This window comes from Pipistrellus kuhlii, unplaced genomic scaffold, assembly GCF_014108245.1.
Source record: "Pipistrellus kuhlii isolate mPipKuh1 unplaced genomic scaffold, mPipKuh1.p scaffold_m20_p_21, whole genome shotgun sequence".
In the NCBI taxonomy this organism is placed as follows: domain Eukaryota; kingdom Metazoa; phylum Chordata; class Mammalia; order Chiroptera; family Vespertilionidae; genus Pipistrellus; species Pipistrellus kuhlii.
In genome coordinates this window covers 3653366-3668017 of record NW_023425520.1, presented here as the reverse complement: position 1 = coordinate 3668017, position 14652 = coordinate 3653366, and the positions used below count along the sequence as shown (strand labels likewise).

The 14652-nt window shown below is 57.2% G+C and overlaps 1 protein-coding gene across 3 annotated transcripts; it reads left to right on the top strand.

The window, feature by feature from the left end:
• The first annotated feature begins 1766 nt into the window (after positions 1-1766).
• Positions 1767-14349, top strand: LOC118725845 (phytanoyl-CoA 2-hydroxylase interacting protein). 3 transcript variants are annotated; one of them, XM_036449986.2, is made up of 6 exons: positions 1770-1964; positions 2690-3017; positions 6776-6969; positions 8088-8262; positions 10431-10548; positions 12277-14349. In XM_036449986.2, exons 3-6 carry the CDS (start codon positions 6805-6807, stop codon positions 12809-12811), a joined length of 993 nt encoding a protein of 330 aa, XP_036305879.1. In that variant the 5' UTR covers positions 1770-1964; positions 2690-3017; positions 6776-6804; the 3' UTR covers positions 12812-14349. The 3 variants fall into 3 exon arrangements, with proteins under 3 accessions (XP_036305882.1, XP_036305879.1, XP_036305878.1); XM_036449989.2 differs by lacking the exon at positions 2690-3017 and having other exon boundaries at positions 1767-1964; XM_036449985.2 differs by lacking the exon at positions 1770-1964 and having other exon boundaries at positions 2333-3017.
• The last annotated feature ends 303 nt before the right edge of the window (positions 14350-14652 follow it).

Here is a 14652-nt window from a genome sequence, read left to right as displayed (position 1 = left end):
AAATTATCGTATCATAATATGATATAATCTGGAAGATATTCTTTAAAAACAATAACCATAAAATATCACCAGAGCTATAATTACTAAATATTGTCAAAATATCCAGTTAGTATTCCAATTTCCTAATTGTACCATATAGTTTTTTTTGTTTTGTTTGTTTGTTTGTTTTTTGTTTGTTGTGTGTGTGTGTGTGTGTGTGTGTGTGTTTTGTAACAGTTTGTTTAAATCGGTATTCAAATATGGTCCATATTATTTAATATTTTACAGGAAATAGAATGAAGGCACAGGACAAGATTTTCCTATAAGTATGTTCATTGCAGTGTTATTTAGAATGGAGAAAAAGCAAGAGAACGTAATTACAAAAAAAGATGTATGACCTAACAGTGGAACGTAGTCAGCACCTGAAAACAATACTGTAGAAAGACGGCAATGAACAGAAAAGATCCTGGACACGGAGAAAAGCAGGTTACAAGTCAGTATTTCTACTTTCTGTTTTTGTTAATAACGTATATATCTCATCTGCCTGTATCTGAATGGTAAGGGCACGAGCGACTTTAATTTTCTCTTAATTGTTAGAATTAAACCTCATCTTTCTCCAGCGATCACGCACGACTTGTGTAATAAAAGGTTATTAAAGATAAAACTGCCGCAGCAGAGCCTCTTGGCAGTGGTTTGGTTTCATGTGGAGGGAGTTATGTTTGGCACGCTATGCTTTCTCCCTACCATGTGTTTCCTCATGTGATCTGCCGAGCAGCCCTCTGAGGCAAGAAGAGGCAGAAACCTTGGGAGGGCCGTGCCTTCACCTGACGCCAGCACGCAGCTCTACAAAGGCGCCTTCAGAGGGCTACTGTTCACTGCCCGGGACACATGACCTCATGAGCTCTCCACATGCCATCCCGCTGAGGTAGGAGGCGGAGACGTGCAGGGACTGGCCTTCCTTTCACGGAGGGGGAAACTGAGGCGCGGGGGGGCCTGGCCTTTTCCTCACACCCCTCAGGTGGGTCGTAGGGACAGACGTGGGCCCAGCTGTCTGGTGCTGGCCATCATCACCCTGAGACTCTGTTTTGCATCGTTTCGGGGTTTCACCATCTCAGGGTAGGTTTGGCCCAGGGAGTGCTGAATCCCGTCTCATTGTGACATACCACACACCACATTGCATCCTGTGGTTGGGATCTGACCAAACTTGCTTGGGTTCTCCACACCCATCTCGGGTGGGATTGGCGCTTGCTTGTCTCTCTGCTTTCAGTGAACTATTCACTTTCTGTCCACTGTCACCTGCTCTAACCTTTGCTGCTGATGTCCGCAGCCCCCGAGTCCCTCTCAGTGAGGGTCCCGCATGCCCAGCTCAGGCCTCCTGTGGCTCTCTAAGGTCCTCACCAGGGCCTGCCCGCACAGTCTGCTGTCTCCTGACTGCCCTCCCCACCCCCACCACGCTCCTGCTTCCACAAGTCTCCACTTGGCTTGGCCCCACCTGTGCCCTGGAGCTGGTCCTGATTCCGCCTTCTCAGAATTCCTACCTGCACCCTGCAATTTAGTTGTCTCTTTCTTGTTTCCTAACCATGCCTCTAAATGTCCATCTTTCTCCCCTCAACGACTGTGGGCTCCCGGCAGGCAGGCACTCACTGATACGGCAATGATAACAGCTCTGGGCGCTCCCTGAGTACCAGGCCCAGAGCCGGGTGATTCACATATCTATCTCCTCCCGTGATGACAACAAACTCGTGTGATTACTCCACTTGACAGATGAAGACACTGAAGCTCTGCGAGGTTGGGTAACGTGTCCAGCGCCACCCAGCAAGAAAGTAATAGAGCAAGAATTTTAACCGTATCTGTCTGACTGCAGAGGCCATGCTTCTCCACACGGCACGCACTCACGGCTGGTTGCTTGGTTCAGATTCCCTTGTGTGTTCTTCACAGTGGCGTCCACAGGGTCCCCGCTTTCCACAGATTCTTATCGGTAGACAGTAAGTACTCTCTCTGGCCGCTGGGCTCAGGGCTTGGCTCCTCTGAGCCCAGATAGTTGGCTAGAATCCGAACACTCCCAGCTCTGCGCGTCCCTCCCATACCCACTTTCTTGCTTCTGCACACCCTCCACAAATCCCACACCTCTCTCTCTTGGCTCTCTCTGCCTAAGCAGTCAGACTTTCCCCGGATCACAGGGTCCCGGGGCCTCTGTAAGATATCTCTGGATAGAGTTGGGAAGAAAATGGAGCTGTGGATTAGCCAAAGGCCCAGGGGAAAGAAACCAGACTAAGACCAACACTGCTGCCTCCCCACCGCACCACACCTCACCGCACCGCACCCCACCCCACCCCACACACTTACAGGGCTCCCAAACCCCATCAGAATCCTGCCCCTTCACAGCCATCCCCTCCCCCAGTCAGAATCTTTGCTTCAGGCTCCCAATCCCTTGGGCTAAGCCCCACCCTCTCACAGCATCCTAAAGTTTGGGGGCTGCATTCAACTGAGAGATTTGCAAGAAGAGGTGTGTTGGAGGGACTTCTGCCAGGGCACGTGTCCTGGGAAACCGGAGAAGGGGGCAACCACCGCGCTGTCTCGGAAGACATCCACGTAGCTCCCTTCCAGACCTTCTGCCCTTTCCCCCTCCCACCAGCCCGGGAGAGCAGGGACCGAGCTTGCTTATTGTCACCTGACGCTGGGCAGCCGCTGATCCCATTGGTGGAGCCAGATTGGGTCTGGCTCTCCCGTTCCTTCTCGTCTTCGCCGCCTCTCTCTCCTCCACGTCGCTTTGCTTCTGCCTCTCCTTGTGCTCGGCTGGGAACATCGCCTCTCCCGGGGCAGCGACGTGCTGCGGAGCAGCAGGGGCTGCCTGCGGGGCATGGAAGAAGCCTCCTTCGCGGCCGTGAAAGGAGTCAGAGGAGCCGGCGCCAAGCACTGCTGCTGCCTGTGACCTGCGCATCCAGCCCTCTGCCCCTCTGCCTGGGGAGCCCACCCACACAGAGCCCTCTCCCTTCCCTCCCTTCCAGGTCTCCCTCTGCAGAGCCTGGTGGAGCCAGGTGAGTGCCCTTCCTCTGCTGTCAATTGCGACGGGGACTTGGGTGGCCGGGGGCTAGGGGCTGGGGCCACTAGGGTCCTCCCACTGTTTGCAGCGCCCACCTGGACTTCCAGGGCCCACGACCTTGTCCCCTTTCCCCCAGGCCCCTGGCCAAGGGGTTAACAGCTGGATCCTGTCCCCAGGGCTCCACAGTCAGTCACCCCGTGACCATTCTGCTGCAGTCAGCGATGCCAGCAGGGACAGTGGGGTGGCATATGGTGCTTTTCTGAATGAGCATGGGCAAAAGGGACCATGGCAGTGCGTGCACCATGCTTGGGAGGAGGCCGGAGGTTTGCCTGCGTAGATAGTTCTGTCTGCATGCACTTGTGTTCACGTGTGGGTTTTAACCGCCGTGTGGCATGTCTCGGAACATACGTCTCTTATACACGTGAAGCACATGTGTGGGGGATCACTTATCTGAGTAGCCTGCAAATGCATGTCAGTAGAAACAGTGTGAAACCGTGTTTTTGTGGGTGGACATATCCCCTGTCATGTATGTGGGAGTACATGTTGACCGAGGGTTTCTATGTGGGAGGTGCGACTTGAAGCAGGAGGGGGTAGGTGGGTGGGGAGTGTGGGCAGAAGCCCCTGCCTGTGGTCAGAGCTGCGTAGGTAGGCAAACCTGTTGGCATATGAAGGCTCGGCTTTGGCAGAGTGTGGCCGGAGACAAACATATTTTCAAAGTCTGTGCATGTGAGCCTTGAGAAGACTTGAGGGCGAATGGCAGAACATGGGCAGAGGTTGATGTGTGTGCAAATAAATATACGTGGTGTATCAGCAAGCATAAGAGTTGCATGCCTTCTGTGGCAGTGGCATGCAAGCATGTTGCTGCCTGTGGTCCCCACCTCCCTAAATTACGGCTTTGTGAGAAGGTGTGCGTACATACGTGTGTGCGAGAGCCTGTGGACTTAAGCATGTGAGCGTCTGTGTGGAGGTGACAGCTAGTGGAGGGGAACTTGCTGGGCAGTCTTAGAATGTGGAGCGTGGCAGAAGGTCCCTGGGTGCGTAGGGGAGTGGGTGGGAGTGAGCATGTCTGAGGAGGTATGTGCAGCCTGTCTGTGGGCATACTTGGTGCGTGCACGTGCGTGTGCGTGTGCATGTGTGTGTGTGTGTGTGTGTGCACGAGTGTGTGACTCGAATGTGCGCGCCTGCCTGCCTGTGGGTGTGTGACTGCTTGTCTCAGGGTGGATTCACACAGGAGAGTGGGTGTTTCTCGGGTGTTGTCTCAACCTGTCTCTCACACCCTGCCCTTCCCCGGTCATCTGGGCTGGGAGAACTGGGGTTCGTGCCCACTTTTGGCCCACCCTGGCTCTGCTGATCTCCCAGGGTCACTCATGCCCACTCTCCCAGGCTCGTGTGGGAGTAGAATGTAGACGGGGAAGGCTGGCCCACGTCCTGATCACCTCAGTACCAAGCACGCCGCCCTGCCTCTGGGAGACTGAGGAGTACTGAGGCAGGGGCAGGTGCCCCCCTCCCTCGCTGGGTAGGCGTGGACTGCATCCCATGTGGGTGGGAGACAGCCACCGAGGCCCTCCCTGGGGTGGGAGTATGTCTGTGTGGGTGTATGTGGGTGCATGTGTTAGTGTGCGTGTCTGTGTGTGTGTGTGTGTGTGTGTGTGTGTGTATGTGGGGGCACACACCTGTCTTGCTGGGGAGCTCCTCACTGGGACCTCACAGGATGGCATCTTCTCACCGCTTGCTAACTGTCCCAGGAATTACAAACTGGTTTCTTGTGTAGTTGTTTCTGGACCCCCTGTCCCGGTCTGCTTTCTTTTGTGGCGGGCCTGGCAGCTCCCCCAGGCTCACCTACCACAGGATTCACCAGGCCACTGGCGTTAGGCTGAGCCTCACAGCGGACAGGCATACACTTTAGGGTGAAAGGCTAAAGGTAACAAGAACTCAGGGAATACCTTGGGATGGGTAGGGGCCATCGCCCACACCCTTTGCCCTGTGCCTGCCCACAGGTTGATTTAGAAGTGTCAGGCTCCAGAGCAGGCTTAGTTGACAGGAAAGTGTGGGCTGGGCTGAATCTTCTGGAAGCTATAAATAGAAGTACCTGCTTTCGAAGGCACAAGGTACCCTTCCCCTAGCGCCTGGGTGAGGAGAAGAAGAGGGAAGGAGGAGAAAGGAGATGACACTCCAGAAACCTGAGCTGGGCTGGGACTGGGCTGGAGGCAGACCTGGGAAGCATGAGCGCGCCTGGGTTCTGAGCAGATGTCCCAGGAGAGAGCCCAGCCCACACTCAGGCTCCGATCCCAGAGACCAGAGACGGCCCCCTTCTGCCCCTCTCCTCTCCCCACCCCACTCCCCAGGGCTCCAGAGTCAGGGCCAGAGTCAGCGCTTCCTGGCTCAGCACAGTGAGAGTGGTGGTCCTTCGCCCCTGAGGGAGCAGCCTGGGGAAGGAGTGCAGGGGAGGGGGTGGGAGCGGGGCTGAGAGAAAATGCCATTGCTTGAAAGAAAAGGACAGAGAAGGAAAACTAAATATCTGTAAAATTATGTGCACCTATGCATACATACACACCACACATGTCATTCACACACACACACACACACACACACACACAAACACACACACACAAACACACACACACATGAAGGAACACAACTTGCACGTAATGGTAAAAGTTTGAGTGCTCGAGAGTCAGACGGACCCGAGTTGGAATCTTTTTTAAAAAATATATATTTTATTGATTTTGTACAGAGAGGAAGGGAGAGAGATAGAGAGCTAGAAACATCGATGAGAGAGAGTCATTGATCAGCTGCCTTTTGCACACCCACTACTGGGGACACGCCCACAACCAAGGTACATGCCCTTGACCAGAATCGAACCTGGGTCCCTTCAGTCCCCAAGCCAACGCTCTAACCATTGAGCCAAACCGGTTTCAGCTGGAATCATTTTTTTAACTGTCTGGCCTTGGGCATCTTAGTACCCCCAACTTCAGCCACCTCACCTGTAAAATCGGTCTAATAATAATACCTACCTATTGGGAGCTTACATGAGATGCCGTTTGTGAAATTATCAGCATTTGGTTGCAACAGGCGTCAAAAATAAAACCAATTACTTAAGAGAATCAAGTGCCAGAGGAGGAAAGAATATAGCGGGGAAAGAGGGAAAGAGAAAGAGCGATAGCTGGAAGATGATGGGTGGGGAAAGGTCTGCAGCTTGTCCTCCCCCTGCCCCCTGTGGGTCCACGTGCACTTGCACTCCCAGCCCTGTGTGGTGGTGACCCCTGTGAGTCACCCCGGAGAGGAGCGGTCCTGACCTCCAGCGCCCTGGCACCCTTGGCTGCTAGTGTCCTCCTCCTGCCCCCACCCTCATGCCCATCTCCTTGCTGGGTACTTCCTGTCTCCCCTAGGCCTCACACTGTTCTCTCCACCCCCACCCCTTTCTCTTTCCTCGCCTGCTGGCTGAGGTCCCCCTCCTCGGCTCCATCTGCTGAGAATCTGTCCCGCCTGGCGTTCTCCGCATTCCCACTGCCTCTGCCACCTGTCAGGTGCCATCTGCTCTGCAGACCCCTCTCGGGAGAGCCAAGAGCCCGGGGGACGCCCATCCCACCTTCAGTCCTGCCCTCCAGTCTTCCCTGCGCAGCCTTTCCATGCGATCCGATGGGGCAAGACGGCTCCTCCAGGTCCCGCCTCGGAAGGGATGCTGGGAAGAGAGAGACATTCCCGAAGACTGCGTGGCAGGGCGGGGGGTGCTGACGCTCCTGCTCCTCTCAGTCCCCACAGGAGCCAAACCGCACGGCAGCATGGAGCTGCTGTCCACTCCCCACAGCATCGAGGTCAACAACATCACCTGCGACTCCTTCCGCATCTCCTGGGCCATGGAGAACAGCGACCTGGAGAGGGTCACCCATTACTTCATCGACCTCAACAAGAAGGAGAATAAGAACTCCAACAAATTCAAGCACCGGGTGAGCACGTCCTCCCCGCACGCCGGGGGCTGGCGGTGGGCAGATGGAGGGGCCTGATCCCAGTCCAGGCCCTTCTTACCCTGTGATCTCCGTAAAGTTCGTGAACCTCTCTGAGCCTCAGTCCCTTTGCTGGCAAAAGGGGAATGATAACCATGGCGGCCCCTGTAGGCTTGTGAGAGGCATCAGTGAGGTAATGTTTGTGTGCCGGCTGGCTCGGGGCCCAGCACACAGCGAATGCCGTTATCGGCGTGGCGACTAGGACAACCTGGGCGGGCCACGGCATCACACAGGGGGGGACGGGGGGGACGGGGGTGTGTGTGTGTGTGCCTGCTTGGTGGACTGGGTGGGTAACGCGGGCTGTGGGCAGCGGTGGGGCCCTTTACAGGGTCCCCCAGGCCCCTGTCATCCTCTCTGCCCCTGGCCCTCTGGCCTGTTTGCTGGGCTTAGAAAACGCATGTGGGAGAGTGCCCTGCGAGCTGGGGCGTCCTCCCCCCGGGTTAAAGCTGGGGTGGGGTGGGTGGGAGGAAGGCTCCCATCTTCTTAGCTGGGAGAGAGGCAGGGGAAGAGTGAGGTGGGAAGAAGCCTGTTCCCAGGACGACAGCATCATGTGGGTTACTCACCCTCTCTCTCTGGAACTGGCTCCCCCGATCTGGGTGTCTTTTGGCAGGCCAGTTGCCACGGTGACGTGAATGTTCACCACCACCCCCTTAACCTCCTCCCAAAAGAATAAGGCATATTTTCCCTTCCTCCCTGGCTTCTCAGCATTGGCCGTTGCCGTGGAAACGGCACTGCAGTGTGCAGAGCTCTCGAAGTCTCCCTCGAAAACCGAGGTCTGGCCGCCCTCAACTTTGTGGGCTTCCACCCCAGCGGCCTTTCTCCTCCGTTCCCGAGAGAAGGGGCGTCAGGGAGCTGAGGGTGAAGGAGGCTGGGGAGTGTCTGCGTGGCCTTCCCAATGGCCACTGCTTGCTCCTGCAGGAGCCTAGTGGCCAGGACACCCAGCCATCGAATTACTGAGCCTCTGGCCCTCTCCAGAGTGGGGGGAGCTATGAGGAGAATGCCACAGTTGGACATGACCCCCAATGTGACTCCTGGTTCTCGGTCTGCACCCCGTGTCTCAGGATGTTCCCACAAAGCTTGTGGCCAAGGCCGTGCCACTGCCCATGACGGTGCGAGGCCACTGGTTCCTGAGCCCCCGCACGGAGTACAGCGTGGCGGTGCAGACGGCGGTGAAGCAGAGCGACGGGGAGTACCTCGTATCCGGCTGGAGCGAGACAGTGGAGTTCTGCACCGGAGGTGAGGCCCTGCCGTCTGTGCTTTTGTGCATCCGGTTTAATGATAGTCAGGAGGGGGCTTCGTCTCTTTTATGTATCTGTATGTAAATCTATGTCTATGACTATATCTACACATCTATCTACCTCTCTATATAGATATTGATTTCAGAAAGGAAGGGAAAGGGAGAGAGAGAGAAAGAAACATCCATGATGAGAGAGAATCACTGACTGGCTGCCTCTTGCATGCCCCCTGTTGGGCATCGGGCTCGCCACCCGACATGTGCCCTGACTGGAATGGAACCATGACCTCCTGGTTCAGAGGTTGATCTCAACCACTGGGCCACACTGGCGGGGCAAAGGGGCTTCGTCTTAACATAACAGATACTGTGACCACCTGCTTACACCAGCGCCAGGCTTGGTCCTGGTAGATGAGAGAGACACAGGTAGATGAGACCACCCCCTGCTCCCACCCTTACCCTCACCCCACCCCCTCCCTCTCAAAGCCTGTGGTGCAGGAGGCAGATGTGAGCACTGCTAATCATGGTGACAACATCATTTCTATAAAGGGCTGGAGTCACTTTTCTGGCTTGGGGGAAGCATGTTTTTCTGAATGTGGTACAATGCCCATAACATAAGAGCTGCTAGCTTAGCCATTTTAAGGGTACAGTTCAGTGGTATTAAGTACATTCACTGGGTATGTCACTAACCTCCAAAACTTCTCTTCTTCCCCTACTGGGACTCTATACCCACTGAATAACACCTCTCCCCACCCCGAGGGTAGCCACGCAGCATTTGTCCCTCTGTGACTGGCTTATGCCCTTAACATCGTCACCTCCAGATTTGTGGCATGTGTCAGAATCTCCTTCCTTCCTAAGGTGGGATAATACCACGTTGTGTGGCTAGACCGCGCTTTAGCAATCGTTGGTCGCTGCATGCTTCGTGGAGCAATCACATTTTGCTCGTCCTGAGCCTCCACTTAGCCTGAGAAAACGATCCTTGTTCAGTAGTCCCACAGATTCTCGTAGCAGAACTCAGCTTGGGAATTCCGGCAGGAACAAGAAAAAACAAACTGAAAAACAAAAACAGGCTCAAGTGTAACTTGCTCACTGATGACCCAGGTTCTGTCCCCGCAGCATTCTATTCTTTTGGTGTCCATGGTGAGAACTGCCCCAGATCTCCCTCTGCCACAAGCAAGGGGCAGGGGACGGTTTTAGCCCTGGGCCTCCCGAGGAGGCTGGCTCCACCCTCTGCCAAGGCCTGTGCCCTTTGCTGTGTCCTTGAGCTGCTGTTCTCTTTTGAGTGGTGCTTTCTCTTAGCTCAGCTGCACACCCCACTCTCTGAAGGTGCTCCCTCTCACTGTGGGGAAAGCCTGTCAGTGTACCCCAGAAAGCCATGTGCAGTGAGAACGTAATTCAAACAGGGGAGCTGGGGGTGGCGGCAGTCCAGCCCATAGTTCTCTTGCAAAACCCTGGCCAGGGCTGCATCAGCAAGGAGGAAAGGGCACCTTTGCGAATGTGCACCGAGGCGCTGTCGAGGCTAGCAGCAGCCCTGCTGGGGCCTCTGGGTCTGGGCTCTGGCCCTGGCCCTGGCCCTGGGGGAGGGTCCAGTTTCATGCATGAACAAGCAAAAAGCCAGGCTCATGGAAACACGACCTTGTTCCCATGCTTTTCTGCTTTACCTGGGATACGAAGTAGAGTCCTCGCCCCAGACCTGGTCCACCTACACACTCACCTCAGGGCTCCGCAGGCTCTCCAGGAGTCTCCCTTGTAATGGCAGCTCGCTTCCCCATGGGTGGTGTGGGCAGCCTCTGACCTGCTGGGTTTGAAGGCTCTCTCTTAAAGGACCTCAAAATCTCCCCCTCTCAGTCCTTCACCTGCCTGCCGGTCCTCCTTTCACAGGGGCCTAGGATGGCCTGGGCTGACAGGCCCGGGGGTGGGGTTGTATTGTATTACCGGGCAGCCCGGCCCTTGTCGGAGGCAGAATCCCGAGCCTCTGGCACTGAGGGTGCAGAGGTGATGAGGACAGACGGCCTCCAGCTGGTCCGTTCCCGCGTGGTCCGAGGTGCTGTGACTGTTTGGTGTCCCCTGCTGCTCTGAGCACGGAGACAGGCTGGCATTCACCTTGTGGGGGAGGGCGGGAGAGGGGCTGTAACCCTGCCTGGCTTCGGCTCACCCACCTGCCCTCTTGCAGATTATGCCAAGGAGCACCTGGCGCAGCTGCAGGAGAAGGCCGAGCAGATCGCAGGCCGCATGCTGCGCTTCTCTGTCTTCTACCGCAACCATCACAAGGAGTACTTCCAGCACGCCAGGTGCGTGCAGCCCCACCGGGCCCAGCAGGTCCCTCCTCCCTCCCCCGGCTCTGCCTCAGCTGCCCAGACTGTCACCCCAACCTTGTCGACTGCCAGGTCCTCTGCACAGAGTCGCCATGCCCTTCCACCACAGGCTGACTCTGGGCTGGGGGATGTGGGGGGGGGGGGGGAGGGAAGGGGACTCGGGGGGGTGGGGGCTTCGGATTGAGCTCCAGGAAAGCAGAGGGCACTCAGGATAGAACTACCTGGGGCACCTGTGAATACAGGCCTGGGTGAGTGAGGCCCCAGGTGGGATCCTCTTTGAGGCAGTTCCTGTCCTCTGAAAGGCAGGTAGCCCTGGCTCTGAAGGGGAGGTGGTTAGGAGGGTACAGAATGAGTGGGTTCTGAGTACGAAGGGTGTGGTCTTTACATTGTCTGCTGGGGAGCCTGGGGGTCCCAGGGTGTGTCCCAGGCAGGCCTGAGGGTGGTGCTGAGGAGTCGGTGAGGAACTCCAAGGATGGAGCTGGGTGGACCTCACATCGACCAGTCAACCTGAGCAGTGTCCATTTTATTGCCTCTGCCTATGTATAATTCCCTTTGGGGAAAAAAGAGAGGGGTTCCCCATCCAAAAATTCCTGATCAAATCGATGATGTCATCCAACACCTTCAGCTGGCATAGGGGGAGCCTGAGACCCAGAGGGCCAGCAATTTGCTAGACTTTTAGGACAGCCAGGACCAAGCAAGAGTGAGGCTGGACCAGGGGCTGCCCATCCCCCATGGCTGTGGACACTGCTCCAAGTCCATGTCCTCAGGCTGGGCCAGGACAAGCCACCACCAGTACTGTCTGTCTTTATCATGGTGTCACTCTGACCCTACCTCAGGGATATGGGGGCCTGGGGAGGCCTCTGGTGTTTGCACTGAAGAGAGGCAGTGAGGTGAATGGTTAGGGCACCGGCTCTGTTTGGGTTTCTCTATCAGAAAGCAAGTAAGAGACAGAGAGCACCATGTGTGCCAGAATAGAGAGAGGACTCAAGGCAGAATTCCCTCGAAACCGTCTATTGTGGGACAGTCCGGGCAGGTGGAATGTGATAGGTGTGTGTGATAGCTGAGTAAAGTCCAGTGTCCTGCACATAGTAGACAGTTCAATTTTGTTGAGTGCAAGTGCCTGGTGTTCTTGGAAGCATTTAGAGAGAAAGGGGTACCGATGCTGGGTCTTGCCTGATGAATAAGTGTTTGCCAGGCCAGGTGGAGAGAGGTGGGACGGGAAGTCCAGGCAGAGGGCAGGGCACTGCAGAGGCAGAGGCAGAGGCAGGAAAGAGCTGGCGTGGGGTTCCCCTGTGGCTGGAGAGTGTCACCTGTGTGTGTGTGTGTGTGTGTGTGTGTGTGTGTGTGTGTGTTGGTGTGTGTGTGGGGGAAGAGGTGGAGCCAGAAAGGCCAGATGGTGATGGCCTTGCTTTTCCCTCAAACTCCATCCAAGGGCTTTCTACTGGGGAACAGCAGGTCCAGGCCTCTCCTTTGTGAAAGAGAGTGGGCTGGATCAGCCCATCCCCTCCCCGCTCTCCCATTCTGGAACGTTCTATTTGTGATGGGCGGAGGCGGTGGCTGGTGGGAGAGCTGGGAACTGGGCCGGCTCCCTTCTTACCACACACACACACACACACACACACACACACGGCAGCCAAGCCTGGGCCCCTGCTCACCGGTGGCATTTTCTCTTCCCTCTGGCGCTGCTGTCCCTGGGGTGGGCAGGACCCACTGCGGGAACATGCTGCAGACCTACCTGAAGGACAACAGCGGCAGCCACGGCTCCCCCACCAGCGGCATGCTCCACGGCGTCTTCTTCAGCTGCAACACGGAGTTCAACACCGGCCAGCCCCCGCAGGACTCCCCCTACGGCCGCTGGCGCTTCCAGATCCCCGCCCAGCGCCTCTTCAACCCCAGCACCAACCTCTACTTTGCGGACTTCTACTGCATGTACACGGCCTACCACTACGCCATCCTGGTGCTGGCCCCCAAGGGCTCCCTGGGGGACCGCTTCTGCCGAGACCGCCTGCCCCTTCTGGACATTGCCTGCAACAAGTTCCTGACCTGCAGCGTGGAGGATGGGGAGCTGGTCTTCCGCCATGCCCAGGACCTCATCCTGGAGATCATCTACACGGAGCCCGTCGACCTGTCCCTGGGCACCCTGGGGGAGATCAGCGGCCACCAGCTCATGAGCCTGTCCACTGCCGATGCCAAGAAAGACCCCAGCTGCAAGACCTGCAACATCAGTGTGGGCCGCTAGGGACTCCCCGGGAGCTGGAGGGGGGGGGGGGCAGGGAGAAGTGACAGGCAGATGGTGGTGGGTGACTTACCTCCAGGGAGCTGGCTTTCTCTCTCCTGCCCCCCCTACCCTCTCCACGCTGTCAGCTCCCCTCCCCCTCCTCTTGGCATCAGAGGGAACAGAGGGTGGTCCCCTTGGTGGGCGTGGCCCACCCGCGCCTGGTAGACTGGGAAAGGCTCTTAGCCTCCGTAGGTTGGTGGGGGCAGGGGATGGGTTCCTGGAGACGTGGTCTTGCCTCTGCTTTCCCTGCCCTGCTATTTCTCGCTTCATCCCAGGCCTCCATCGCACGGAGATGTGTGGCCTCTGGGCTCTTTCGGGGAAGCCTCTCTAGGCCAAAGCCCACAGGTAGGCTGCCTGCCTCCAGAGGGGATGCAGAGCTGTGGGGTCCTCTTCCTTAGTCCCACCCACCCCTCTCGGGACCACCAGAGGGTGCCCCTCCCTGCTCAGCCGGGCCTGGGGACTTCCTACTCCAGACCTGGCCTTCCCTCTATAAATAGTCGCCTGCACACCCGCGTCTTCCCGTCCCGCGGCACCTGCATGGGGAGAGCTGTCCCCCCTCACCTGCGCTCTAGAAGCGGGCCCTCTTTTTCCTCTTGGCTTCGGGGCGTCCAGGCTGCTGGGATTTGCCCTTTGTTCCGGAGATAGATCCTAGAGGACCTTCTCCCTTGCCCCCGAGCGCTGAGGTCTGGAACGGCAGCTACTGGGGTCGAGGAGGGGGGGAGAGACCCCTGAGACCCAGAGGGACCCTTTCTGAGCTGGGAGTGGGGTCACCTCTTGTCCTGAGGGGCCCGGTGTGGAAGGAGACCTGAGGGCTTGCCCACAGAGCCTGGCACCTGCCCAGCCGTGACCTTGCTAGCTCTCCGTGATCTGGACTGTGGTGTCCCCGCCACCTGCCTGTCGCCCCCGGCCGCTGGCACTGTCTGCACTGCCCCTTTCGCCTATTAGAGAGCCCCTTCCCTGGGGAGCTCCTGCTGGAGGCTTCCCTGGTCTCCTAACAGCATTTTTACCTGTTTTCCTACTTTTGTACGGGTCACCACGGTGGTGGGGGCAGACCCCTTGAGACGAGCAGACCGGGTGGGTGGGGAGGAGAGGGATTGATGGAGGCAGCTAGCTGTCTGGAGACGATGGAGGCGATGTCAGGTGGAGGAGAACAGCCTCCATAAGTGACAACCCGGTTTCTGTGATGAAGGCCAGAAGGGGCCGCAGGCCAACAAGGCCATGTCTCAGTGAAGGGCAGGTGGGACAGCTGGTCGCCTCTTCTGTAGCCACAGGGCGCGGTGTAGTCAGCTGTCTCGGTGGCACGGATCAGGTCTGGGGGCCTGGGAGATGCATGGAGCAGGAGAGGACATGGCCCTCAGGCCCTCTCCCCCTGAGCCGGCTGCATCGCTGTGCGGTGGCCCGCTGCCCTCCCTCGGCCCCGCGTCTGCCCTGGGCTGGGGCGTGCCTGCCTGTGCTGTGCTTGCGTTGTGTACCAATAAACACGCCGCCATGGCCCGAGAGCCTCGCCTCTCCTTGGACTCTGGGAGTGCGGGTTGGCAAATCGTACCGTCATGGAGGAGCTCACCTGGGCGTGCCCCAGGGACAGGCCGCCGGGAATTATCTCCAAGGGTGTCCCAAATCTTGCTGCGGGAAGCAGAGCCGCATCTCCTGCTCGGAAGGGACTTCGGAGGTCATTTGGAGTTGCCCTGCATGTTGCAGAAGGGGAAACTGAGGCCTCTTAGGAGAGAATCTGTACCCATCTGGAGGCTTCACCAAGGTCCCTATGTCCCCCATTTGGAGCCCTTCCCACTGCAGCATCAGAC

Excerpts from the sequence above, each read along its gene's own strand:
- LOC118725845 (XM_036449989.2), top strand. The coding sequence starts at position 6,805 with ATGGAGCTGCTGTCCACTCCCCACAGCATCGAGGTCAACAACATCACC. Across the intron at positions 6,970-8,087 it reads CCAACAAATTCAAGCACCGG|GATGTTCCCACAAAGCTTGT; the intron begins GTGAGCACGTCC and ends CCCGTGTCTCAG. Across the intron at positions 8,263-10,430 it reads AGTGGAGTTCTGCACCGGAG|ATTATGCCAAGGAGCACCTG; the intron begins GTGAGGCCCTGC and ends GCCCTCTTGCAG.